The 27,312-nt window shown below is 49.1% G+C and overlaps 8 protein-coding genes across 8 annotated transcripts; 5 read left to right on the top strand and 3 right to left on the bottom strand.

The window, feature by feature from the left end:
• Positions 1–4,955: 4,955 nt before the first annotated feature.
• On the top strand, positions 4,956–6,101 carry BKA67DRAFT_596067 (putative zinc-binding alcohol dehydrogenase; the record flags this gene model as incomplete). The annotated part of the gene is made up of 2 exons (XM_046105253.1): positions 4,956–5,741; positions 5,799–6,101. The coding sequence occupies 2 exons, from the start codon at positions 4,956–4,958 to the stop codon at positions 6,099–6,101; spliced, it is 1,089 nt and encodes a 362-aa protein (XP_045951729.1).
• Positions 6,102–7,204: 1,103 nt separating this feature from the next.
• Positions 7,205–9,213, top strand: BKA67DRAFT_632620 (Tannase/feruloyl esterase; the record flags this gene model as incomplete). The annotated part of the gene is made up of 2 exons (XM_046105609.1): positions 7,205–8,136; positions 8,327–9,213. Exons 1-2 carry the CDS (start codon positions 7,410–7,412, stop codon positions 9,208–9,210), a joined length of 1,611 nt encoding a protein of 536 aa, XP_045951728.1. The 5' UTR covers positions 7,205–7,409.
• Positions 9,214–9,722: 509 nt separating this feature from the next.
• On the top strand, positions 9,723–10,589 carry BKA67DRAFT_665048 (uncharacterized protein; the record flags this gene model as incomplete). Its single annotated transcript, XM_046108492.1, has 1 exon — positions 9,723–10,589. One exon carries the CDS (start codon positions 9,723–9,725, stop codon positions 10,587–10,589), a length of 867 nt encoding a protein of 288 aa, XP_045951727.1.
• A 297-nt stretch (positions 10,590–10,886) lies between these two features.
• BKA67DRAFT_665047 (uncharacterized protein) lies at positions 10,887–11,529 on the bottom strand (the record flags this gene model as incomplete). Its single annotated transcript, XM_046108491.1, has 3 exons — positions 10,887–10,954; positions 11,022–11,368; positions 11,420–11,529. The coding sequence occupies 3 exons, from the start codon at positions 11,527–11,529 to the stop codon at positions 10,887–10,889; spliced, it is 525 nt and encodes a 174-aa protein (XP_045951726.1).
• A 2,141-nt stretch (positions 11,530–13,670) lies between these two features.
• On the bottom strand, positions 13,671–14,600 carry BKA67DRAFT_665046 (oxidoreductase-like protein; the record flags this gene model as incomplete). The annotated part of the gene is made up of 2 exons (XM_046108490.1): positions 13,671–14,287; positions 14,342–14,600. 2 exons carry the CDS (start codon positions 14,598–14,600, stop codon positions 13,671–13,673), a joined length of 876 nt encoding a protein of 291 aa, XP_045951725.1.
• Positions 14,601–17,402: 2,802 nt separating this feature from the next.
• BKA67DRAFT_131165 (uncharacterized protein) lies at positions 17,403–20,234 on the top strand. Its single transcript, XM_046095002.1, has 2 exons — positions 17,403–19,718; positions 19,776–20,234. Exons 1-2 carry the CDS (start codon positions 17,567–17,569, stop codon positions 19,907–19,909), a joined length of 2,286 nt encoding a protein of 761 aa, XP_045951724.1. The 5' UTR covers positions 17,403–17,566; the 3' UTR covers positions 19,910–20,234.
• Positions 20,235–20,288: 54 nt separating this feature from the next.
• Positions 20,289–20,808, bottom strand: BKA67DRAFT_665044 (Dolichyl-phosphate-mannosyl transferase; the record flags this gene model as incomplete). Its single annotated transcript, XM_046108489.1, has 3 exons — positions 20,289–20,450; positions 20,588–20,656; positions 20,761–20,808. The coding sequence occupies 3 exons, from the start codon at positions 20,806–20,808 to the stop codon at positions 20,289–20,291; spliced, it is 279 nt and encodes a 92-aa protein (XP_045951723.1).
• Positions 20,809–24,459: 3,651 nt separating this feature from the next.
• Positions 24,460–26,102, top strand: BKA67DRAFT_596063 (uncharacterized protein; the record flags this gene model as incomplete). Its single annotated transcript, XM_046105252.1, has 5 exons — positions 24,460–24,484; positions 24,868–25,057; positions 25,110–25,319; positions 25,378–25,564; positions 25,620–26,102. 5 exons carry the CDS (start codon positions 24,460–24,462, stop codon positions 26,100–26,102), a joined length of 1,095 nt encoding a protein of 364 aa, XP_045951722.1.
• Between the last annotated feature and the right edge of the window lie 1,210 nt (positions 26,103–27,312).

The raw sequence follows: 27,312 nt of genomic DNA, 5'->3' as shown, positions 1-27,312 counted from the left end.
CATGTACTATATATGTTATCATAAGCCTATCAACTGGTGCTACTCATTGCAGTACCGCTGGATGGCTTAGAGTGTTCCGAATTTTGCAAGCATCTCTATTTTCCGATAACCTCGTCGCTAATAGCGGATTTGACACCGGGCTATTAACCTGTCGGGTCATCTCTGGTCGCAACTAGATCGGCAATGTTTCAGTCACCAACGGTGTTTACAATAGGACAACGAAGAAGCCTCTAGCAGCAACACGGACAGTCGACAACTTTGGAAACACATCAAACGACGCGAAAATGCTTAGAGTATCTCTCGCTAATAGTCTTACAACGACTAGTTTGTCAATGCTTATTCCGACAACTACGTTTCTGACGTCCACGTGTACTTGAACGACGACATAAAGGAATAGCATATCTTTACACGCGGGCACAGACGGGTTCTAATAATTGGCAGAGTGAAAAACTTTTATTAACATCAAGCTCTTCGGGCTCTGATATCCTGTATTTCAATTGTGTCAGCCCTTAGGATGACCGTGGGCCAAAACCGAGGGCCAAACAATGTTGCTCTAGATAATATGGTATGTACGCGGTCTTGGGAGAATAGGCCAGCGATCAGCTCTCAATTCCAACCCTTAGTACTCAGTCGAGAACAAGGCTGCTCCAATATGACGACAAGTTGATTGCGATTAAATGATCCTCGATGTGAACGTGAAGTATTCTGTCATTTATTGGTCCTTTGGCTCGAAGTATTAAGTCTTGGCGCAATGCCCTGCCATGGAGCAGTTCAGATGGCTTTGCATGACTGCGGCTTCCTCCTCTGAAGTCTTCAACCTGCATAATTGTCCGATTGAAGCGGTGGCAATCAATTAGTAGTCAACATAGGACACGCTCCAATCATGGGGTGGCCTGGCTACCACCGAAAGGTGTTCGCTCGATCTTTTGCCATATCCCCTTCCCTTGTGAGCCCTTGGTGCGCCCCATGTGATGGTCCATCTCAGCTTTGAGTGCTGGGTTGATACCCTTCTTGCGCAGCTTCTCTTTCTCGGCCTCGGAGTAATAGTTCTCCCAGTCCACTGTCGTATCTTTGCTCGAGCAACTTATCCCACTTGACTTGTGCTTGAGGTCGTCGGCAGGCTTGTCTTGGTGATTCGACATTTTAAGGGTTAGAGGTCAGATTTGTCTGAGATGCCGTTGGATGGAAGAGATGGCTCGCGATATTTCTAGCTTCGTGATATGAGTAAGCCTGAAAATGGTTATAATACAATAACAAGAAGGTAATTCAACAGCAGGAGGATAATGTACGGCCCAGGAGAACCCTGCGCGAGTAATGCACGGAGAATGATCCACAAAATAATCGTCATTCCGCAATGCTAAGAATCCTTCGACCCACCGTGTCACCTCTAAGCACTTGCTGTGGCAGTGTCGCTCAGACTCTGATTCAACCTCCCTGTGGCCGTGAGAACACGAGGTGACGCAATTGGAGGACATTTACAACGTCCTTCGACACTAGAGAACCCTGAGAGTGGCAGAAGTAGCGGAATCCCAATTTGAAATGATATGACTTGAGTTTTATACGCAGCTGGCGGGTCGATCAGGTGAAATCAGAAGGTCGGAAGACTGGAATGCTGGAAGCTATGATCGTAGCGGGGTCTTGGCAGGATCCTCATTCCTCGCCAAGCAACCCTTCGATAGACCACATTGAATGCAGTGGATACACGTTACGAGCTTCGATTATGTTCAACTTGTTTCTCACCAAATCACAAGTCTTTTTGCTGCTTGTATAACAAACACCTGCAGAAACGTTGTGTGATACCTAGCCACCGCCTAAGCAGTTCTCATTGGCCGGAGAACACCGGCTTTCTACCACCGCGTAAGTATAATCTACATATGAAGATGGTTAGTAGATCAAGTCCTTGAATAGATGTTCTAGTGTGCATCATCTAAATTAGCCTTTTCGTAGCGTCCTGCAATGACCTTAAGCAAAGAATACATGGCCTCGCCAAGAGGAGAGGGCATTCCACGATACCTAACGAGGTAAGAATACTAGCTTTGAAACTGCTCTTGAAATCTAGTCAAGTCGACGATTCCAGTAAGGGCAATACCCCAAGGTCTTTGTAGCGGCGCGTGTAGGGCAATTTCTGCCGTCAATATACCTTGTCCAATTGGTAAATTCGACCATCCTCAGCAGTATCTACGTTGGGTTGGACACATAGATTCATCAACCCAAAGACATGGACTCTTAAAGTATGTATGTTCGCACTCCTGGCTACTTTGCCCAGGAGTATCATGCAACTTGTACCGAGCCTCTAGATCTACCCATACACAATATATCCCCCTAGATGCATTGCAATCCATATTTCATTTTCTTGCTTCTGCCCACTCATAAGTTGGTTCTAACAATAACAATCTCTATGATTTTTCAAGTCTTACCACCCAATGAAAATCTGTTCCGGAGTGGAAGTTCCGCCCTATTGATCCTCAGCTAATGCATTATTCCTGCCGGCCTCGCACTTTACTATTAGTCCTGCATTAGACATGCCAAACAGCAGCATGTGACTTCGGGGATTGGTCTTGTCACTGAATTCTAGACAGCACAAGTCTTCTCGATTGACCCATATAATAGAAATTATTCTGCCTTGGCCGCTACAATTGGTAGTTCATGCACGCCATATATGATTTTGCCTTTCCCTATAAGGCGGAAGATTAACCGTAGTAGCAAGTATCCCAAATACTCTAAAACCGTAGGTATCAGGATAATCTATATCGCCATTTTCCTTAGCGGCGGGGGCCAGCTTTGCTCTCAACTGGGGAGGTCGACGTCAGCGATGCAGAAGATTGTGTAGAGGTTCTGTATTTAGCATTCTTATGTTTCTTTGACATCATTCTGAATACCTTCTGGACACCTTCTGGGACACGTCATAAGGAGAAAATGGCCAAAAGTGATGGACCACATTCGGATCAGATATTATAGCCACGTCATGTATCCCCGTAGCACATCCCGACGACATTCCGAGAATGGGGAATGTGGGGAAACGTTTAATTATTGAGGCTTGCGTCGGGATGATCTATGGTCCATGAGGTTCAAGATGGTAGAGCCAGAAAAATCTTGATTGGGTAACTCCGTCTCGTGCTCGTATCGATTTCCAACAAGCTTACAGTGCTTCATTATCGCACACTTTGGCTTTGGTTTCCTTTCGCGCCGCTAAACTACGTATTTGTCGACACCTCATTGATAACAACACAGATCTTCCATGGCGCCGGCCGCACTCAGCAATGAGGCGAGTTCACGCGAAGGTTATGGCGATCACCATGAGGAGCCGCATATCAATAATGAGCATTGCGTCTGAAACAAGAATCATATACGTTTTAGTCTATGGAACTGGAATAATCCCAAAACATGTCATTTTCTAGCACCGCCCACCAGACCGATCATGTATTTCTAAGGGCGTAAAATCACCTACTTGAAATCCTTCAGCCGTGTCAAGTGAACACCGATGACAAGGCTTGACATGTTCCAAACTGTACCCAAAGTCCCCCTTAGCTATTGCGTATATGATTGCCACATGTGGAGTGCCAAAGAAAAACGCCAAGCCCGACCGATTCTGCGGGGTTGTGAGTACTGTCAATAGAACGTTATATAGTAGTATCGGTTTAATCCCAGTACGGGCGGCTAATTTTCTATCCTTGAGTTCAACCCTACGCTTTGATGAACCCCCTTTCCCCTCTCTGGTGATTAAAGAAGCGCTTGAGGTATAGACGGTCACTTGATGGGTCCGAAGAAGATGATAGAACCACAACGGACGGAATGACACTATATTGGTTCTATGCCATGTAAGAATACGCTAGGATAAGATAAGAAGTACAAGAAAAATTAGATATCTCACGTCCGCCACCCACAAAAAGGGCGAATCAAGCCTCTTGCGTGCCACAAAGCTTATTTTCTTTGGGTCTCCAACCTTAGCGCAAGTTTTGGCTGTTCAGTATGCTCGGGAGTCTGTTCGCAGATCGCGACGGACTCTTTCACTCAGCGCGATCCCCGTTTTCGCGCGCCGTAGCAGATGCCTTCTGCATCTCTCTTAGCAGCACGCACCGATGCGATTACCGGGCTCTGGCGCCGGGCTATGATGCTGATACCTAAATACGGTCAAGTTCGGTATTTGCTTCCCAGCTGACAACGGGCCAAAGTTTCATTGAAATTGCTACTATGGGGCTTCGGCGATAGGACTTAGCAGGTCCAGATCCAGATTCAGATTCAGATCCAGATCCAGGCAACCAGGCCGATGCACGAAATATTTCCGGTGCGATCACAGGGTTTAGTCACCCAGGCCCACGTTACATTATGCTCCATCTTCTTCAAACACTTTTGCGGCATTTTTCATTATCCATTCTCTATAACGTGGTGGTCTTCAAGTGCGGTGTACGTTCCGCCACGGACATGACCGTTGAAGAGCAGTGGATGAAAATTCCGTTCTGCTCCACTAGACTAGACGATTCGACCGACACGGGTCCGACGGAGCCTCAATTTCTGACCAAATTTGAGACAAAGAATGTCGACAGTCGCGGCAACCAGTTCGACAACATTTCTAGCGGCGGGCACCATGTGGGACATTGTTGAATGGAGCCCACGTGAAAATAACGTTCTGACCGCCGATCTGTCGAATCGCGACGAGTTGCGTATCCGCTGGTTCAATGCAGACCCAGTCGGCACCAATTAGTCCTAGAAGCAGTGGGCAACAATGCTTTGTAATGGTGCCCTGTTTCGGGGCTTGCAACGGGGAAGGTCGCCTTGGTTGTAATGACGGATCTCGTTGAGAGAAAAGTGGACTGGTCGATTGTGATATAAGGACGAAGGAGACGGCGCGACACTACGGATCGGCTTGTTTGAATCATTCTCAGTCAGCTTCAAACTTTCTATCCCAGCTACTACCAAATCTCTTTAATTGCATCTCTATTACTGCCTAGACCAAGATGGGTTCTACCGCCACCGACTATAAGTTCGAGGGATGGAACGCCTTGGATGCTTCCGCCGCGGAGGGAAAGATGGTCTGGCAGGAGTTTGAGCCCAAGCGATGGGAGGAGAACGATGTCGACATCAAGATCACTCATGCCGGTATCTGCGGTAGCGACATTCACACACTGCGAAGCGGCTGGGGTGCCACTGCTTACCCCTGCGTTGTCGGTCACGAGATTGTTGGAACTGCCGTAAGAGTTGGTTCCAAGGTTCAAGGCATCAAGGTTGGCGACCGTGTCGGAGTTGGTGCTCAGAGCGATTCTTGCTTGGGCCGCCATGGCGACTGCGAGGACTGCGCCGCTGGCGACGAGAACTACTGCGACAAGTGGGTTCCTACCTACAATGCCAAGCACTTCAACGGTGATGCTGCACAAGGTGGTTACGCCACATACCACCGTGCGCCTTCTCACTTCGTTATCAATATTCCCGAGGGTGTCCCGTCGAACGAGGCCGCTCCCATGATGTGTGGTGGTGTCACAGTGTACGCTCCCCTCAAGAACTACAACGTCGGGCCTGGCATGACTGTCGGCATTGTTGGGGTTGGTGGTTTGGGCCATTATGGTGTCAAGTTCGCAAACGCCCTGGGTGCTAGGGTTATTGGTATCTCTCGAAAGGAGTCAAAGCGTGCTGAGGTTCTTGAGCTTGGCGCCGATAACTACATAGCTACAGATGATGAGAAGGACTGGGTCCAGAAGCACTTCCGCAGTTTGGATCTCATTATCTCTACCGTTGCATCATCCAAGGTCAGTAGAAAAAGATATATTTCAAACGACAGGAACTCATGCTAACAATTATTTCAGGTCCCTATCAACGATTACATGCAGCTGCTGAAGAAGAAGGGAACCTTTGTTCAGGTCGGTATTCCTGAAGATGGTCCTTTCCCGATCGCTGGACCTTCGGTGGTTTTCGGCCAAAAGAAGTTCACCGGGTCCCTGATTGGATCTCCGAAGAATTTGAGAGAGATGTTGGAGCTTGTCGCAAAGAACAACCTGAGGGGTATGATCCAGGAGCGCCCAATGAAGGACGCAAACCAGGCTATTGTGGACTTGGAGGCTGGCAGGGCGAGATACAGATACGTTCTTGTCAACGAGGATGCCACATAGAGGGGCGTCAGTCAAGCAATGATAATAATCAAAGAATAAATCAGTAAAACTTCGTGCCGGTGAGACAGAATGACGCGGATACAGACCGGCTGTATTGTGGTCATTGTAGACAGTTATATTGCCTGCACGCGAACATGATCAAGTGAACTAGATGCTATTCACATATCTGACTTCTGGCTAAATAAATATGGGTACAAGCTGTATCCTTCCGAGCCCGTATGTGTTGTGCAACCAGGCCTTGGATCGCCAACGTTCTTAACAAAGTCCCGTCGAGAATAACTTCCAGACTTTGAAACTTCTTATGTGGGCTGCGTTCGACTGGCCGAGCTCGGGGAGACATCAATGGTGATTTACCATCATCAGGTCCCTTCTAATATATGTCATGCCAGATCCAAGCAAAATTATGGACACAAGCGACCGGATACCCCAGATTGCGAAGTGGTACGGCTTTGCTAGAATCGTTATCGCCCAGTTTGCGACCTAAGTCCTTGGCATGCTGCAATAAAACGCTAGAAGAACATTACCAATGCTCTCTAGCTTATTTGTTTTTCATAAAAGATATAATTTTAAGCTCCAACAATGCTTCATGTCCTGGTTGATGGTATAAGTAAAAGAGGTGTGTTTAGGTACAGTTATGATGAGGTGGGCTACACATAAGTACCGGTCACTAGCGTCTACCATTCAGCCAATTGTTACTGGCCACTCGAATTATGGAGATGCTTTTCAACGCACCAACGATCTCATAAAACAAACTATACCGTAGTATGCGTGTCAGGGCGACAGGCATAGTTGATCAAGAGAATTGATGTTTGATCGAGGCTCGAGGCCCAGTTTGTGCGATTTGTAGTCAAAGCGAAAGTTATTGGCGAATTAACTCAGTGGAACTGTTGAGCATATTTGTCAGTATATGCGGTAAGCATGGGTGTTTGGTCAGAAGACAACACTCGCTGAGTGATCCATATCCACGCCAATTTGTGATTTGACGTAGCCAATCGTTATTGTACCTGCGACTTCCGGTTCACTGATTCTGCACGTGCAATGCTACTCTGACTGCATACCGGTCTAATCGAGGGACTTCTATGTTTTGCACTACACGACGAAAGATCGCATATATGCTCGAACTTGCTCTTTATTGAGCACCCATGCTGTACACTTCGTATAAGTAAGGGCCTAGTGCTATATGCAATAAGGATGCTTATGCTACTCCAATCGAGCGAGCTCTGTAAGCCAACAACTCTTTGGCGTATAAGAGCGTCAAAGCCGTAAGCCCCAGGACTCGGGTGTTCAGCATAGCTTTAGCCTCTCATCATGTGGTCAAGACTTCCACTTCTATTCGCGCCCCTACTGGGTGTATGTGTTTCAGGTTTGCGCACCCGGAGTTCAACAGCAACTTGTGGCGTCAATACTTTCGCATCGTTGACATTGGCCAACATCAAAGTGTTAAGCCTGAATGTAACAACTTCATTTAATGTGTCTATTTCTCGCGAAACAGATGGCTCACAGGCGGGATCTGTAATGGATATTTGTCGCATTGCTGTCCAATACACTCATCAAGGCCAGAATGATTTGATCAACACATATATTGGGTTGCCTTTAGATGCTTCGCGATGGAACTCGCGTTTTCTGATGGAAGGCGGTGGCGGTTGGGTCGCTGGGGGTTCAGATTACATCCTTTCACCTGTGGTTTCTGGTTACGCATCATCGTCGACTGATGGTGGCCACACAGAAGATCAGCAGGCATCGGATTGGGGATTCGTTAGTGAGGGTAACACCAATTGGCCAGCTTTGTCCGACTTCGCCAGTGTGGCTCTGGTCGACGCAGCAAGACTCGGAAAGCAAGCTACTCAGCTGTACTATGGCGCCCAACCTGAGTTTTCGTACTGGAAAGGCTGCTCGCAAGGCGGACGACAAGCGCATATGATGGCACAACGTTTTCCTGAAGAATTTCATGGTATTATTGCAGGTGCTCCTGGTATCAATTGGCAGAAGTTCGTTCTTTATTTGTACTGGCCTACCTTTATGGCTCATATCCTTGGTAAGTTCTGCGGTAACTCACTCCCACTAAGCATCGACCTTGAAAATTTTGATCACAAATACACAAATAGGGAGGTATATTTCTCGGATGCGATCTCCCATTCACATGCAGACCGATTGCTTCATCTCCCATTCGCCCTCAGATGAAAACCAAGGCAAGCTTGTGACAAGGTGCTGACTGGATATTAAAGACGTCCGACCGCCAGCTTGTGTTTTGGAGGCATTCAGAGAAGCAGCGATAGCAGAGTGCGACGCTGCTGATGGTGTAGAAGATGGTATTATATCACTACCAGGACGGTGTGACTTTGCCGCTGCCTCTATTGTCGGACAACTTGTCGATTGCAATAACCCGGCTGGAACAGTTGCAATTACCGAGAAGATGGCCCAACTCGTCGATTCTATCTGGAAAGGTGTCACAACTGCTAATGGCGATTTCGAGTGGTATGGTTTACATAAAGATACTACCCTTGCTGCGCTACTCTCTACATCTTGTACTTCCATCGACAACTGCACTGTCACGCCTATGCCGATTGGTGAGGACTGGATCAAAGTATTTCTGGCAAGAAACGGTTCCTTAGATATGAACTCAGTAACCCACGAAGACTACGATAAGTTCTTTCGGCAGTCCGTGGATGAGTATACGTCAATTATTGGTACCGACAACGCGGATCTCACAGATTTACGTAAAGCTGGAACCAAAGTCATCGCCTGGCATGGTCTACAGGATCAAGCACTTCCACCCAACGGCACAATTGATTACTATGACCGGATCTCGGCGAATCACCGCACCAATCGTGCCAATGGTACTGTGTCCGATTATTACCGGCTTTTTCTGGCTCCTGGTGTAGAACACTGCGGGTCGGGCAATGGGTTTGACCCAAGCAACACCGTCCTAGAAGCGTTAAGGGCGTGGGTAGAAAAGGGGATAGAGCCTAACACGCTTGAAGGTATAGGACGTGCCATTGCTGGTACCAACACTAGCGACACCAGATCTGTCGGATTATGTGCGTATCCGTCAGTGTTGTCATTTGTTGGCGGTGATCCCAACAACAATGCGTCTTTCACCTGCATATAGAGGGTTTCCCGATGGTGAGAGCCTACAGGAAACACGCAGTACGTAGGGGGGCAACTGCACTGTTGTGCTCGTCTTTGCGTTATCATCGTGGCCACATTCGAATACCCAAGGTTAAGGTTTTGACGATCATGTATTTAAGGCTTATGCTTATGCGGCAGCGGCTATGAAGCCTGGTTAATATATCGGTTAGACATGGGGTCTTCTATTCCCATCTTCCTAATACTTGTTGGACTTGAGATTTCTCGCCAAATCACGAGAGCTGGGCTACGGCCAGATGTTTCAGGAGACAAACACAAGAACGTGGGATTGATTTAGACTAAACTAGTCTAGGCGATATAACATCCTCCAATAACATTGCCAAGAGCTGCGCCGCCGATAACCCACGATTGTACTAGCCGGCCGGCATCCTTGTTCCGTTTATTGACTCACACCTCGAAACAGGATGACAGCCCCGAAATTCATTGATGAAAAAGCACGATGGAGCATTTCATACTTCGGTCGCCGATTTCAGAATGTCCTCATCCACCCTTCACTGTTTTCAACTTTTGCCACTGGAATTACGCCAACGCATATGGACACTGAGCATTCAGCAACGCGAAGTTACGATCTGCGTCGCTTTTAGCCGGGTTGATGACAAGAATATACCGCGTTACTACTACTCGCGGACATCGGTGCCGCCCGCTCTGCAAGTATGTGGAGAATCTCGCTCATATTTCGAGACGTTTCACTACAGAAAGGCGTTCGTTCAAGGTATCGAACCACGCTATGTATGGATCAACGTCAACGACCTTGACACAATCCGCACCAATATCCATCAACTGGGCTTTCTCGACATTGAGCGATCGTTGATGCGACGGTTGACTGTCGAATGCGACCCCACGGTGGATAGCTTTTGGTACCGGATTGACGATAGAGGACCACTCCGAGGTAATATACAGGTGTTTTCAGACGTTCTTGAGAGTCTGCTCATTATCCATGATACCATCGGGGACGATTCTGAATGGTGGAGAGATTGGATACAGTTCATGGGGGAGTATTACTATACGGACGACCCAGTATCGTACTACACGAAGATAATCAATCCAAAGTTTCCGGAGATTGACGAGCTCGTTCCAGGAAACTACGTGAGGAGAGATAGGGACGCTCGCAAGGAATTAGCAGTGAAGCTTTCTGATGACGATGGGCTTTCGGGCTCGGACGACGACGTAGATGGAGACCGCCTTTGGATATGGAAGCACACCCAAAACTGTGATTGCAATATACGGAACAAGTCACGATTTACCGACCCATTCAATAATACGAAAGTCAGAACGGAACCTCATCCTACCAGCCCTGGGCATGTACGACTTCTCAGATCTCTTAGCATACAGTCGGGCTAGTTGGAATATTGTCCTCTTTGAGAATCAACGGCTTAGGGCTTTCTCTGACGAGAGAACCTGAGTTGATAGAATTGATCCTTGTCTAGGACTATCAACGGGGTAGAATGCTATTCTGATACAAGTGTGGCACAGATAAGGAACGCAATGCAGTGCGCAGCCTACATATAAGATGGAGTTACTCGTGAGAGACCGTACGTTCAGCAGTAATTGAACAGACCAGGGAGCAATCGGTCATCTCATAGCGCCATTTGTGACAACAGAGCTGGTTCGATCTGTCGGAAACCCCAAGTGATCATCTCAGTACGTGCTAAGCTTCTTGTACAGAATGTCCACGGCCACGTAGTCTTGTGTAACAATGCTAGTACCTATGGAGACGTGTTACCTCTGCGGAGTTTCTGATTGCATATCGAAGAAGCAGGCGAGCAAACTTACCATCGTAGTAATTGACTGACCACCCAGTGCTGGAGGGGAAAGCAAACCAGCCACCAGGGATGTTCTGAGTAACCTTGCCATTCTTCAGAATAAAAGTGTCAATGTTCGACACAGCGGTGTTTCCAGCCGGGTTAACGGTATCCACAAGGGTGAAGAAGCCGTTGCTGCCCTGCAAAGCGAGGACGTGGTCGACTATGCCAATTGGCAATGTGTGCAGGGAGAAGAGACCTGGCTTCGTAGGGTTGGCGACAGGGTAGACCTGAGCGGCAGTCTGTTTGCCAGGGTAGACTCCTAGGACAGAGTTGACAACCTCCAGGGTTTGACCGTTTAGAACAGCATTGCCTTTTCTGTAAGAGATGTCAGTTTTGAAAAGGCGGGTTCTCAGCGCGATGACCTACGTGGAAACTGTCAGTGAGTAACGAGTTGATTGGCGCTCTTCGACAGTGGGAACAGCTGAGACCGAGGTGGCCAGGAGACCGAAGGACAAAAGTTGTAGGAAAAACTTCATGGTGGCGTTTGTATAGCAAGCTGCAATTGATCAGATACTGAAGCAGATTGAACCTGGTGTTGATGAGCTTGAATACTTGGGAGCCTTTGCTCTTATATACCGGTGCCAATAGAGTTGCCAATAGAGTTGGTGGTTGTCACTTCCTGAGAAACATTGGTTTGCCTGATCACATCCCTTCCGAGCCATAATACATAGCACTGATTAAGCCGAGCTTGCCTTTCAAGCAGACATGATGCAGCTTCAGACACTGCTAAGCAACTCCCTGGTTTTCGGTTTCTTGGCGATTGTTGGTAAGGTTTGTTAGTTGTAGTTAACCATTAGCTTGGGGACTTACTGTAGTGCTGGAATCATGCTACGAGATATCAGTGATCGTTCATGTTCATCTCCCGCAGCCAAGAAAGCCAATGTGCCAATTCCGGGGATTCGCCCTTCTCCCATAGCATATCCCACATCAACTCCTTTCATCCACATCGTAGAAAACTTGGCGGGTTTGTTCTTCGGGATACTGTGTCTTTCCTCGTCCTATCAGGCACGGCATACAGTGGCTGCCAAGGGGTTCGAACGCAGGTCCCCAATGCCTGGCTGCGGGGCTCTCCAAAGACCTGGACGACTAAATTTAGCATACTTTTCAGTGGCCGCAGCAAAAGTTCCAGCGTAGCATCCGCCGGCAGAATTCCCGTATGGGTCTCAAATTTCAAGACAGGCTAAAACGAACGACATTCCAAAAAAGCTTCAATGGCGAAAGGAATACCTAGCCTGGAAGCGGAAGCAAGTTTCGTTGAAGGGACACACCTTTTTCGTCCCTTCTCAGACCCAGACGCTCCAACACGGTGCAGCGGAACCCTTGCTCCCCCCCCCCCCCCCCCCCCAATGCCGCTCTCAGTGCTCACACTCCAAAAGATCCTCAGCCCTGTTGCGCCGGTGGCCTTCATGCAACGCAGATGCCGCTGTTCTAGAGCCCCCAATCGCATGTATCATTTCACGCTCCGTCTTGGTTATAAGGTTCACTGGTGACAGGCTGTCGATTGAGATAGGTTCCTGTGACTAAGGCGGCATCATCCCAGAACCCGTTCTCATGGCTACCCGTCGATATGCGCAGAGTAGCCGTATGTCGAGAGGCATGTGAGGTTATTGTCTTAGACCAACTAGCCGAAAACTATAATTCCAACAGGATCAACGATGAACTGAAACCGCTCAACCTTAAGTAAACAGCTACCATTCGTGGAATTATTGCGAATTATCCGACAGTTCTTGCGAATACCATCCTGTGTTCATTCTGACGAGTGTAAGTGGCTGATCCCGTACCGTGGTGTTGAGTAGGTCATCCGTGTGAGGAGTCGTTGTACATGCTCCGAGATCTTTGCATCCTCTTTGTATTGCGGCTTGCTCGAGTGAAGCAAGGCTTTTGTCTTGGAAACTGGCGCACATGTATTCAAGCGAGTCTTTTTAAACAAGTTTGGTGATCTCGACCGCCGCCGCCGCACCATGATTGCCGACGCTCGAGAAAATATCGGCGTCTCTAAATAACAACCGCGACCAGAGTCTCTGGCCCCGTTCTTTCCGAGGGCCAGGCTCTATGCCCCTCACCAGTGTTCGCAAGCATGTGGAGCATCACACTGTGACAAGTATGTATACCCGATCCCGAAGCGGGCTGTTCTGTTTAATGTAGATCCTATCGCGCCGTGCAATTCCGACGGCTTCCATGGCGGGCATCCGGCTGCCAGAAATCGCATGGAGATGATGAGCTCCCGGGACCATTATCCTCAATTTGTGTCACTTCTGTCAGTAATTGTCTCATGCAAAGCCCAATTCCGCCGAAGGCGCAAACGATACTACGGCCGGTCGTCAAAGTAGCAGTTGTTCCTGATAGGACCATAGGAGCTCCATCTAGATTTGCGAGGAACGATCAAGCATGTGGTGTCTGAGAGCGTCGGTTGCAGCATCGCCTGGCGGGTGCTTACAGTCTGAGAACTCCGGCCTCTACGTAGTGGTGTTCTCGCTTGAAATCAAAATCGTGCTGCCCCCATACAAGTAGATCAAACAAGGCGAAGCGGGTGATACTTAAGGTCATAAATAAGAATTCAGAGGCTTCTTAGATATCTAAGGGTGTATACGTACACGAATTCGCATGGTACAGCCCATCAACCACCAAGACTTTCTTCTTCCTCGTGCCTCTTTCTTAATTTTTTCTCAGTTTTCATGAATTCGCGGATACCCACGGGGACACCCTTATATAGATCTTCATCCCAAAGGTCCTTGGTAATCTTGTGTTGATCCACCGGCCAACTCGTGTCGCTGCCACCTCTACCATCATCCATGCTTGTTACCTGATTGACATGCGCACTGCCAATCTTGGATCCCACGGTCGCCGGCCCCTTCAAATCTCGTATGCCTTTGACAGCACTCACACTACCCAGCACCTCGACAGGACCTTGCGCGCGGTCGGCTTGTAGTCGTTTTTCTGCTTCTTTACTTAGAGCGGCCCATTCCTCGACGTCGTCGCGATATCGATCCCAGACACAGTTGACACAGCCACTCATACAGCAGTTGTCTGGCTCTTCGGGTCTCGGCGGTACCATGACTCCTGCTATGTTGGTACTCTTGTCTTGGATGGCTCGTAACCTCTCTTGGCGCTCAAAAGGTCCTGCCAGTGGGGATCCAAAGATGATGCGGGCTTTTTCTTGTGCTGTGGCAGGTTCTGCTGAGGGTGAAGGGACGGGCGTCGCGGACGTGTTTACTGGCTGTTGCCGTTCGTCTTCTGGACAGAGAAAATATTAGTATCATGTGCTGGCGGCCGAGGGCGGGCTCTTACGTGCCGCGGCGGTCTTCTTGGCAGTGCTGCGTGGTGCCTTGGGAGAAGATGTAGGAGGCTCCTCGGGCTTCTTATCGGGAATTGGTTGAGGGTTCACAATGATGGACTCATAGTAAGGGCCGATTGGGTGAGCTTGCTCGCTGGCGCGCTTAATGGGAGAGGGAGGCGACTTGTCGAAGGAGGAGATGGATCGCCTCGAAATGTTAGAGGTGAGCTTAGTAGCTCCTCTAAGTAAGGAGCGTGATGCGAGAGGTGACATGTCTATGTGATTTATAGTGTAGAGAAAAGACAACAATGAGGGTATCGTGGAGCAAGTCGTGAGAGGCAGCTTGGAGTTGTTAAGAGTAGCAAAGTAACCCAATGACGTTCGCTGCCGATTCAGCGCTTGGAATTGATTACGGCGGAGTTTTTTTATTCGACGAACGGGCTTTGGAAATTTCCGGTAACTTGATTCGGAACTCGGTTGAATTGATTCGCAGGTACGGATTACATACACAAAAAGGCCGTCATAGCATCGACTCCATGGGCTAGCTCGAGCTAGACCACGAATGAGGTTAGCCTAATAAACTAAAGCGTCAATCGTCAGATGCAAAGGTATGGCTTCAGATGGGTGAGAGTGACAGCGAACACAGCCACGAAAAACGAGAACAAAGCCGCGTTCAAGATGCAACAACAATAACCAAGGTGCGTATTGAGAAGCGTTGTGACGCGATGCGCTGCCATGTGCTTCCATGTGACATGTGAAAGCCGACGCAAGAGATTGAGGTTTGATGGGTTCTGATGCAAAAACATGTATGGATTACAGCAGTAACATCAGTGCTAGGGGTGCTGCCGATGGTGGTTAGTTACTTCAACTTTCGCGGGCATTTCAGGAGATACAATAGCACTCTAGTTTACTGGGAGTCATTCCCAATGAACGCTCCGAACGCAATGGATGTACTGGTACATCTACTCCCAGTACTAGGTCTCTGCATACGAGAAGCTTCGACAGCACGGCATAGGCTCAAACAATCCCACCTACTGCAGTCCACTGTCGGGACTGTTCGTCATGATAAGCATCATTCGAGTCGGAAACTCCCAGGAAGTCCGTTCAATCCTAGAGCCGAAGCTATCCACCGCTAGGGAGTGTGTCCATGAAGATGGAATCGTTGAACAATGGATATAAAGCACCATTCCCATGAGATGTACTTGCTCAATGGGTGTTGCTCTGGCCAGTTGCTGTCACCGGGCGTTGTCACCAGATCTAACGGCCCACTAATTATAACGTATCGGCAGCGCTAATGTCAAATATCCAACGGCCGGCTACTTCATATATGCACCACAGTGATGGCTCGGCTCACGCTTGGCCACTTGGCAGGCTTGGAAGCTATAGCCTCTGATGCGTTAACACAGACATGGAAGTGGAAACGTCGGATAGACTGTAACTTTAACACTGGCTCGGTGGAAGTTGCATTGAGGAGGCTGGTAATCGCAGCTGTTTGCACACAATGCACATTGTCGCAACTTCACCATAGGCATTTGGAAAGCTTCTTTCAGAATTATCCCGGCAGACCATGTCTGTGTAGGCCATAACTGCTCTGCATCCCATATCAACACCGAAATTGAGAAAGCCTAGGAGTACGGCGCAGGCGCTGATGATCAGGGCCGTCCGCAAATGCGATGCCGAGGCCACATGAACCAATTTCAGTCCTTATCAGTCCATGTGTAAATATAGGAAGGCAGAATCCAGTCTCATAGGCACACGAGCTATGTGTAGACAGTCGAGGTTGTAGCGGGACCAAGAACCGTCGTTTCAAGGATGCTGGTTTCTCTGCGTCATCAGGAATACTGTCTTCAGTCCATGTCCTGAGTGGACATTTGTCGAAAACTCAATGCCATCAAGAGTGGCATCACATCCAAATACGACCTCCGGGACGAAAAAAGAAGACATGAGTGAAGAAAATAGCATAGGCAACCGCAAGAATGCGAAGACACTACCGCCAACCGAGACTGGCAATGATACAATAGCTGATTCTAGGGGCCAACATTGATAGAGACGACGACTGTGAGATTCCAAGGACCAGCGCTTTGGTCACGATGACGAACGAAGAACACACCATTGGTTGGAACAATGCACGCGAGAAGAAGAAGAAGAAGAAGAAGAAGAAGAAAACCGATCACATCCCAGACCATGAAGGACACGATATCAGATCAAATAGCCGTGGCTATGTACGTGGTTGGTCCATACACACCCGATTATCACAATAAGTGGCAGAACCATGTATACGACCTGTTGTTCATAAACCGCTGCCAATGGGGCATAAAAATATGCCTTCACCCACAATGCCATGACTGGAGGCCCTGTCAAGCAATGTGGCATTCTAAGTCCATCGTCGAATGTTGGTGATCTCGAGCATTACTGGAGGATGCCAAAAGCCATATTCCCTGGTTCGTAATCCGTTGGGTTTTGGCTTGAAATATGGTACAGATCTAGAAGAATAAATATTTGGGTTATTCTTGATCTTATGCTGAGCCTTGGGGCGTATCATCACGGTATATGTGTTCAGCAAGACATTCAAGTTCTGGCCTTCAATCTCGTGGTACAACTCATGCTTGTCACCACTAGACTAGATGAGAATGATCAGAACTGGAAGCGACGACATTTTGACGGCGGCAGCTTGACGCTTTCAGCCACGCTATACAACCAAATAAAAGATCCGAGATGAGACTGTTAGCAATGCGATTGTGATGATGGCTATGTATAAACAAGGTTGGAAGCTGATTGGCTGCCGATGAGCGTCATGATCGGCAGGCATTGGGTATCATCCTCAAGTTTGCTGTGAATGAGCAGACCAGTCGTCAAGTGAATGATGAGCTTACCACGACCGATTCTCCTCTTCAGAGATACTATAAAAAACAAACAAGTTCACAAATGGGTAGCGTAGCCGTGCGTCCGAAGAACAAAATTGTACCCAGAAGTGGTGGTCATAATTACAGAAGCGGACGGTCAGCTGGTAGGGGGTGGGGGGCACAGCTTAGGCGAGCCTAAAAGACAAGAAACGCGACCGTGACACGCGAATTACAGAGCATGAGAGCTACATCAGACACCCCCCACCAATATCAACAAAACTTATAGTAACGGTACATACCGGACAACGCATCCAAACTCGACCAAACTCACCAGATAACTAATAACCGAATTACGATCATGCTGCGGAAAGGTTGGCTCATCGTACACCTCTGAAAATGGAGACGTCAGCGCCGAAGCGACGCAAGACCTCGCCTACATCGAACGTGCCAGTGGGTGGATCAGACGCATCCGGTCCAGCGTCGTCGTCGTTGTCGTCGTCGTCGTCGGGCAAAGGCACAAGGCGATCCAGTAGGGCAAAACGACCTTCCTTCGCCTCCCCGACAAAAACCAGTCTCGCGCGCGCAAATCCCGAAGTCCTCGATCAACGTAATGCTACCCGCCGGGGGGAGCGCATGCAGGAGCGCATGCGTGGTGCAGGGCGTCACGAAGTCGCAGATGAATCCTTCGGCCTCATATTACCCGTTGACGACGAGGATGAGGAAGACCCGCCGAGGCAAGACAGAGCGCCCGCCGATCTGGACTTGAATAGTGCTGGGAGCATTGATGCCGATGAACAAGCAGTTACCGCCCAGCTAGAGGGCGCATCAGAACACCGACCAACTTCTGATCCGATCGAACCTGACGTCGGTCCAGAACCCCGAGTGTCCGAGCCCCAAAGTCCCCTACGCCAGGCAATGAAAGGCATGCGTGGGAGGCCACGGCGATCCATGAATGTGCCTTCGCCGAGACCATTACCGCCCCCGTCGGCGCAGGAGGAGGAACTGCTCGACCCCTTCAAGGGCAGGGTGCTGCGCCGCTCGCCGCCTCGGGGTGTCATACCAGCGCAAGAGCCAGAAGAACCAGACCTGCCACCTACACCAACACAAAAGGGCATATCAGACCCCAATGCCGTCATCTCGTCGCCAGCCGGCATACACAACACGCCGTCCAGGCGACCTAGGAGGAGTCGGGCGCTTGCAGACAAGTTGCGCAGTGGTAGTTCCCCCCTGAAGCAACCACCTGTGAGACCGATTGACTTGGGTATGGTTGGCAAAGCATCCCCGCAGTCTAGAATACCGACATCGCGTACTACCATATCGGCAGGACTTGGAAAAGCCTCTTCTCGAACGAGCAAACTGCCATTGAGAGCAGCCACGAGAGATCAAGTTCCGGATCCCCAACCAACACGAGAAGAGTTTGATACAGGAAAGCCACACCCCGCTCGAGCAGTCCGGGAGTTTGATCCGTTTGCAGAGAAGAAGTCGATACGGGACGCGCTACGAGAAGAGGCTACCCAGCTGCAAAGAGACCTACACATCTTGCAAAAAGAGAATGGCAGGTTGTATGCATCACGACAACGGCGTCAGAGAACTTCGATGTCGCAGGAACTCGAAAATGCAGAAAAGGTGTTGGATGTTCTTAGCCGGCACGCCATCCCCCCTGAAAAAGACTCGATACCAGACCCGGCGACGATATGGCTCGAGGCAGCATTGGACCCAATGTCCTTTCTCCCTTTTGGAAAATCTACAATCATATTGCCTAGCCCTTTCCAACTCCCGGAGGGTGAGGACGACTCGCCGCCTATATCCCACCATCCATTATCAATGCCAAGCGCTGAAGAGCTCCCATATCTTCAACTGTTTACACCGTTGACATTCCATTCATCCATCACCTTCGTCCCTCGTGAACCACACGAGAACGATGACAAAGATGAGGACAAGGCTGGTCCTCTTATGCAGCAGCACGATATCTCTGTGTCTTCTACGCCTCAGGGGCTGTTCGCAGCGAGGATAGAGATGCTCGTTAACACCAAGACTTTGTCCATAGCTAAACTATCTGTCCCTAAGCTGGAACCAGCTTCCGCACCGGAACTCGGGCCCCTCGTCAAGAAGATCGTGGACAATCAAGCAGGGTCTGCCCACCTTCTTAGGCGGAATGCGAGCATCCTCACCTGGGCTATGGCCGAATGGACCAGAATAGCCAGTAAAAGAGCAAGATTTTGGTGTCAAGTCACGGAAGAACTCGAGTTCAGGCAAGGCATCATTGACTGTGTGCAGAAGATGCGCCAGGGGCGAGGGAAGAAGCGTAATCATAGGCAAACAACCGACTCAGATGCAGAGAGCTCAGATAGGGAAGGCCACAGCGAGAAGAAGAGGCAGTACACCAGGACTCAGCTGCTTCCTTTGATGGGACGCACCAGCCTTGACCTCGACTTGACTGTGGACGGCCACGACGAGGTGGAGTTGAGGATTACATGGAGGATCGGATTTGATTGGACCGGAGAAGGACGGAGCACGATCGGAGTTCTGGTCCAGACACCCGGAAAGTGTGAGTTGTCTCTATTGATTTAGGTCACAACGAAACACGAACTGACATTGGATGTAGGGCACGCTCAAGATGACAGGCGAAGCTTGGCAGGCATCCCGGCATTATTCGATACACTGCTTCAAAAAGGCAGCGAACCGATGGATGCTCTGAGGACAGTGGTATCCGTACTAGTTGGCGACGAGATGGCTTAAACTTCAAGGTTGTGAAAGACGGTGTGCATGATGGAAAGAATAGCTGGACAATTAAGATTTGAAGACCTGATAATGACGATGATACCCTTGGACTAGACAGTCGGCGGAGTACGCGGTATTATGTTATATTTCAATCAATCAGAGCGACGGTGCGGCATCTCGCGGCCCTGTGGACCCTTGACTGCATCTTGATTTGGTAATTCCTGATTCGTATCAACAATTTTTGGTAGGCGTTTCTTCCTGGGAGCAGACCATTGGCGAGATACTCAGGTAGGAAAAGTGGCTTTGTACCCTTATCACAATATTATGCACATCCTCCTGATCTCTCCGTGTCTGCGAAACAGCCATGTGCTCTCATTGCCGGCTCACTCGTTTCCGCCTAGTCGACCTCAACACCGAGACCGCGCAGGTCGGTCTTGGCCAGCTCGATCTCGGACATGAGCTCCTTGTGCGCCTCGGGCACATCGTTGAAGGTCATGACGTTCCAGCCAAGACGGAAAAGGAGGTATGCGCCAAAGGACACGAGGGCCCAAAAGGGAAGCTGTGTTTCGCGGGGGGTCAGCAAGTAGTAAGGAGCTTGTGCCGTAGAGTTTTGTTGAGAGCGAGTAGCACAAGGTCAAGCAAAGGGATATGGGCTAGAAAGGTTCGAGATGAGGAGAAATAGCGGGTTTGACATACGACAGGGACGACCTCGGTTTGGATGGCCACTGGCAGCGGGACGAGCTGGAGATACAGGGCGAGGTAGAACTAGTAGATCAAGGTTGGTCAGCTCTGGCTCTCGCGCGCCCTCTTCGCAGGCATCAAGGGCATCAGGAGGACGAAGAGGATCAGTTGGGCTAGGAGCCACATACGGAAGAAGCCAGGAGGGCGATGGAGATGGTCTGTTGAGCGCGGGTCATTTTTGCTGGTTTGTTTTGTGTCGCCGGCGGATAGATACAATGTCAATGGGACAGCTATGGGGGGGGGGGCCTCTGGCGTGAGAACTGTCGAAAGGGGAATTGAATGAGCGACGTGAAGACCGAGAGTGGTTGAAGATGAGTACGAGGTGGCAATAGTCGGCGGTTGCAACTGCAATTGATTCAAGGTGCCTCACGAAGATGCTTACAGTCACCCGCAGGCCCCCCCCCCCTTGTTTCTTCAGGACACTTTTTCGCGTAACTACAGCGCGGTTGCCAACTGTAGCTTAGCTCAGCTCAGCGGATGAGGACCCCAATTTCAGAAGGGTCCGTGCAATCTGCTGCTGACTTCTGTACAAGTACGTGCTCCGTCAGGTTATTCTACGTGTAGCAGTGTCCTCTTGACTAATCTAGGCGCAGGCTGCTTTTGTTTCCTTCACGGTTCAAGAGAATCCGGTCGACTCTCTTCGGTAACCAACCCATTTCATCTGGGCACAAGCGTCACAGGTAGTAAATCGGGAGTGCATAGTCCTCATCCAAGCGGCCCGAAGACGTCTTGCCATAGTGTCGAAGTCCGTCACGCACCAATCCTTGATCCGTCATACCTACATAGTACTAATCTTGGGTTGAGAAAGTGGCCGCGTTAGGGGTAACGGCTCTGACAACAACTCAATCAATCATCATTTTGTCAGCTCTGGTATGCTTGACGGCAGATGTGCTCGGCGCTGATAGTCGCGGGCCGTGAACTCGGTTGTGCCAACATTTCTCAGCTTGATCCGCAGCGCATACCTCGCCGAGAGCTATCTGAAAATGTTCCATACTTGGCCTTCCGTCGGTATTTAGGACCTATTTCAACGTTTCCTCGCTGGCTAGGAATATAATCTCCTGCGGCATGACGATGATCCTCTGCTGCTCAGCTCAAGGCCAGCTAGCTGTCATAGGGTTTTCGCCCACATCTTACATATCAGTCTCTCCTCCGACCTAAGTTCGGACATGATCACTGCAGGTGAAGCGTGTGGTCATCCTCGTTGTCATTACTCAGCAATTACTATAGATGATCTCGCATGTAGTTCGGTAGGTGGATATCTGCCGCGCATGCGCCTGATGAAGCGGAGATCTCAAGGCCACATAACAATGTCGTGGTAAGAAGTCCATTTGAAAAGTGCTTGTTCAGTTAGTTAGCTTGTTAGCTTAAGCTTCTACACCTTCTCCCACCCCAATCCGTTCAACCATTCATTACAATGTGTCGATACTGTTGGGCCGTTAATTGGCTCACTTTGGACAAAACATTTCCACGGACTCGCCAATTAGTGATTGGTCGAACTATGTCCGAGTTCGTTGCCCAGAGGAGTTTTGCTGGGTTTGCTATGGGCAGTTCTTTCAGAAGAACTCTCACGGGGGTGCAGCCTAGTGCGCAGGTCTGTGAGTTCGTGGCATGTTCACTTCATATCCTTCCTGTCTATCGTAGAATCATCGTGTATGCGTGGTATGCGGAGTACACCCTTGACATGCGTCGTTGTCTCATGTCCATCGTTTGAAACGAGAATGATTGTGTGCTTAGTCCAACCCAAAAAAATTAAAAATTCGTAATTTATGAAAGATACGGACACATTACTCCGCTGATCATGGAGAAATTTGCCATTACACGTATCTCCAAATGGCCTGTCCTTGGTATACTATGCAAGTAATCAAGAAGTGAGCAGGGGCCATAGCATCACACCCAAGACGCCCTACCAGGAGGCCAATCTCAAAGTCGGGGCCTCGCTTGGGTAAACCTGCCGTGAGCAAGGACCATGGATGAAGCGATGAACTAACAAGCGAGCAAAGCCACTTATGAGGCTGGAAGTGCCTTTCAAAATACGGTTGTCAGGTCGTTTAGGTTACCCTGCTTTCAGATCAGAGACCGAGGACTAGTTGTCTAGCTGTCGATCATTCGATAGACCATGTCTCGTTTTGATGATACTCCGATAAGCCTTGGCTTCCGAAAACCACATGATACAGCCGTAAAACCGTTATGGTCAGTTCAATCTTGAAGAGATATTCATCAAGTCTCAGCGATCACCTTGACACTAGAGGTTCCAGTGATTACTTCTTCTCCCACAGGAATCAGGCTGGGATGCCAGCTATCCACCACCCTACATGATGTTAAACATGGTGTTGCTCGATCATGGTGTTGTTCGATCATAAGAGCAACGGCGTACTTGAGTCTGCTCGTTGAGTTTTAGTTTGGCTAAACTCTTAAACCACAAAGATTCGCACAAGGATCAAACTTCCGGTAGACCGAGCCGAATCGTTCTTTCTGCAGGATTGAGGATATCCATTCCTGTGCAGGTTTCTTATAGTCCCAACGTAGATCCACTACGTCAACATAGTGTTAAAGTAAGTTGGCTGTGCTTAACCCAATAAAGCCACTTCCCAAGGCATCGGATCGCCAGTGTATGCGATTACCAAACTAAGAGGCAACCCCCTCGGAGAGCCGATTACCTATACGGGCTGATGGTTCAAAAGTGAGCTGTCCGAGGGATTCCATTAGTCATGCGACATCAAGCGCGACAGGGCTGGCAACAGTGGTCCCACAAATGCTGAACGTTGCGCCCGCAACCGCCCGGGTGTCAAAGAGGAAAGGAGAACTAGGGCCGAGTTCACGGTATCAATATCGAACAATGCAATTTCAGACGAATACTTTTGGACAAACCATTCAGGTACCAAGTATCGAAAAGATGATACCGAGCTGTCGGGCCCAAACCAGCCGGAAATTATACATGCAGCTCCGGTACATGAGAGGCAGATGTGGATCTTGGCTTTAGGGGTCAGTTGAAATTTCAGTCGACCTGTCATTCGCCCATCATTGAGTTGCTGCCAGTTGAGCCTGCAGATCTCGGCAGGCATCCTCGAATCTCCACATGTGCCAAGATTCACATAAAGTAGGCTTGGCAGCACTAAAAATGGGGTTCCTGGCTTAGCTAAAATGGTTTACATTTCATTGCCCGTTTCGTTGGTTGTTTCTCGCTCTGACCTCTTCTTAGTGCAGAGCCACTAAGCAGCTTGTCCACCACTGACAGCTCAGGCATCGCAAGCGATATGTCAGTCTATCGCGGAACTAGAACAGGTATCCGGATGAGCCCGTACGTTGTGACTGGGCTGCTGGCCAGGCTTTTCGGGGCTTAGTCCGAGAGCAGCGCTTGTCTGCTCATGGAATCAATTCCGTCCCGTGGCACTTGGCAGTCTAAAGCATATTCCAGAACGATGCTGTTGACTAGCGATAGTCTCTGAAACTACAGAATGTGTGTACGGATCTGTACTCCAAATTTCAAGCCCCTCAAGGATGGTCTCCAACATCCAGGCCTCGGGTTTCATTTGGACGTGGAACATTGTATCCGAATGTATCATGTTAACCATATCCCAGTCGGGACAAATCATATGTGGTCCTGGTAAGTCCTTTCGCATAATGCCATCTCCACTCTGCGGGACGCATGGCGGAATGAAATCTTCAGCGCTGTACTGATGTGGGGCAGAACTGATCCCTTTCTTCAATCAGACTAACGAGACCTTAAATCGCATAACAGATGTCTGTCTATCATCAACACAACGTCCGGCATATAGCAAACCACGTGGGCCTAGCTGGTCTAGCTGGTTTCTCCGTCTGCAGTCACCATGCCTGCATGCCGAGACGCGAGAGGTCGAGGTCGTGATCATGATTCTCCACAGAACAAATGTCCCACATCGAAACCTGCTGTCAGGTACCCTGCATCCTATGGACATGACACATCCACCATACACCCACCCACTACATAGTACATCTGTCAAAAAGACGCGAACCATGGGGCTAACACATAGCACAAAGTCATATAGTATGTAGCTGCCACTCCGCTTATGACTCGAAGGTCCCTTTCAAACCTTTTCGACGTTTTTTATATGCAGTCCCCATCCCCAGACGACCCCGACTTGTTTGCTTTGATCTGTGCGTGGTAGCTCCTTATTATAGAGAGCTTGAACGTTGCAGGGTCCAGCCCACAACACGAGCGACTGCCCTCACGATGGCAACCAAAACCGACTACCAAGTTGCCTCGTTGGCAGCTGGCTTCACCCTCGGTTTCGGATTCCTGACGGTGTGGGAGGCCTTGAAGCAGACGAGACGGAACAAGAACCCTCTTCGCAGCTCGTATATCTACATGTTATGGGGAGAAATAGCAGCAAATCTCACAATCGCCATCATCGCTTGGTTATTCCTTGACGGCGTATTATCATCAACGTGGGTCTGGTTCTGCGTGAGCTTCTGACTACATAATTAACGCATCTTACAGAGTCCCCGTCCTGTTCTTCATTCTTTTGCTATGGGTCTTCGAGGTTCAACTTCTGATGCAAATCATTATCAACCGAATTGCCATCATTCACGAGAACCAGAGGTTTATCTCTTGGTTGAAATGGGGATGCTTCTCTGGCATCTTCGTCATCGAAATTCTGGTCTTTTGTATTTGGATTCCTGCCCATATGGACCCGCCACTGAGTCAAACGTAAGTTCAAGATAGCGTTTTGCAACATGACTGGGCCGAATCGCTGACCAAGCCCTAGATTCGTGACCATCAACGATTATTGGGACAGAATTTCCAAGGTATTGATTTTGGTCGTTGATGCCGGGCTCAACTGGTACTTTTTGGCAATTGTTAAGAAGCGTCTCCTCGATCAATATGGTCTCGTCAAGTACAAGCCGCTTGTCAGCTTCAATGCCAAGCTTATGGTGGTCTCCATTCTCATGGATGTAAGTCTCCATCTAGCACTCCAATACCGCACTCAGAATGCTAACACCCAAAAAGGCTATGCTGATCGGCCTCATGTCACTTCCCAATCAGGTCGTCTATATTCAATTTCACCCGGTGGCGTACATGGTCAAGCTCAACATTGAAATGTCTATGGCCTCCCTGATCACGCACCTCGCCCGCAACGGTAGCAACGATGTTCACATGGGCACCCTTTCCGAATCCGACCGCCGCCGCCAATTCGGAACAGACGAGAACGGAACGAGCGCCACCCGAGCCCGCGACATTGGCTTGAAGTCCTTCACAAGATCAAGAGTCCAACATGACCCCGACGACGTCGATCCCTCACACAGCGGTGGTATTCAACGGACTCGCGAAGTCAATGTCACTATTCATCAATCCAACCCGAACGACAGCGCCCACAAGAACCATGGGGTTATGTTTGAGGATGAGCTGTCGCTTACCCACAACAAAGGGTATCCCTCGGGGAGCGTCAAAGAACTCGACGGACGAAGCTCATCAGCAAGCACCAAGTCCTAGGTCTTTTGATTCTGCTTGATAAATTATGTATACTTTTCTTTCTCTCCACTGAGAAACACCTGCCACCCGGGATTGTAAGGCAGTAGGATTACAGTACTACTCGGATACATTGTATATGTACCACATGATACTCAAACCACAACAAAATCTATCACGTAATTGGCACGAAATGCTACGAGGCAACGTCACAAACTTGGCCATACACAGCGGTAACGAATGATTAAATAATACCACAATACCTCTCATACCCCAAATGACCATCAAAGCGAGATATCATTGTACCATACCATAACATGTCCAGCTTTCGTTACTCAGAGCAATTGATACCACAACATTGTACAACAGTCATGCCTGTTTCTTCCAAATCAGAAACGGCCAATTAAGATGCAGCGATGAAAGCGATCGGCAAAGAAATTACCATGACTAGAAACCTCAGTGGAGAGAAGGTCTGGGCCAATGTGGAAACAGGGAGGTCCCAACCTTCTCTCCATGCTGTCACGTTATTGGGCAGACCTTGCAAATCGCACATGGATATGCTAGAGTGATGGACCATTGGAACGGTATGCGTGTTTGTCAACGTGCGAACCCGGGCACGATCGCCCAAGCTCTTGTTGCGATCAGCAGTGGCCATAGTATTGCAGACTTTGACGACCTGACGACACCGTCAAAGCTACACTGCATCAAGGGTTTGGTGACATAATGATGAGCTTTGTGGGGCAGCGGGACCGCCAGGCCTGCTCACAGAGGCAATGATTACAATCATGTGGCAAAAATGAGGCGGGCTATCCATTTGTTATTTCCCTGATTTCAGGCAAGATGGGCAATGATTGCAAAGAACGCCACCTTTTAACTGGGTGTAGGACGCAGATAGATTCGCAGATTATATCACTCCTCTCTATTCCATATATTTATTTCCGGTGCAATCCCGTACCTTTGTTTGTGGTAATGCGGAAATGAACCAGGTAATGCTACATATATCACAGCTGCATTATCATTATTCAACATTTGGTTCAATATCCTGATGCAGGACCCTGACATCATCTCTCACCGCTTGTGTGCTATCCACTTCGATCTACAATTTTGCGAGCAATTCTGCAGCTAGTTGTTTACCATACACTTATGGAAAGAAAGTACGGAGTATCACTGATACTAACTCTGAACCCGTGTTGTCTCATGTTCTCGGCTAGGTAGCGGCCAGTCTTAATCCCAA

This window comes from Truncatella angustata, assembly GCF_020726525.1.
Source record: "Truncatella angustata strain MPI-SDFR-AT-0073 chromosome Unknown BKA67scaffold_12, whole genome shotgun sequence".
Lineage (NCBI taxonomy): Eukaryota > Fungi > Ascomycota > Sordariomycetes > Amphisphaeriales > Sporocadaceae > Truncatella > Truncatella angustata.
Note: the sequence above shows the minus strand (reverse complement) of the source record. Positions and strands in the feature narration are given on the sequence as shown.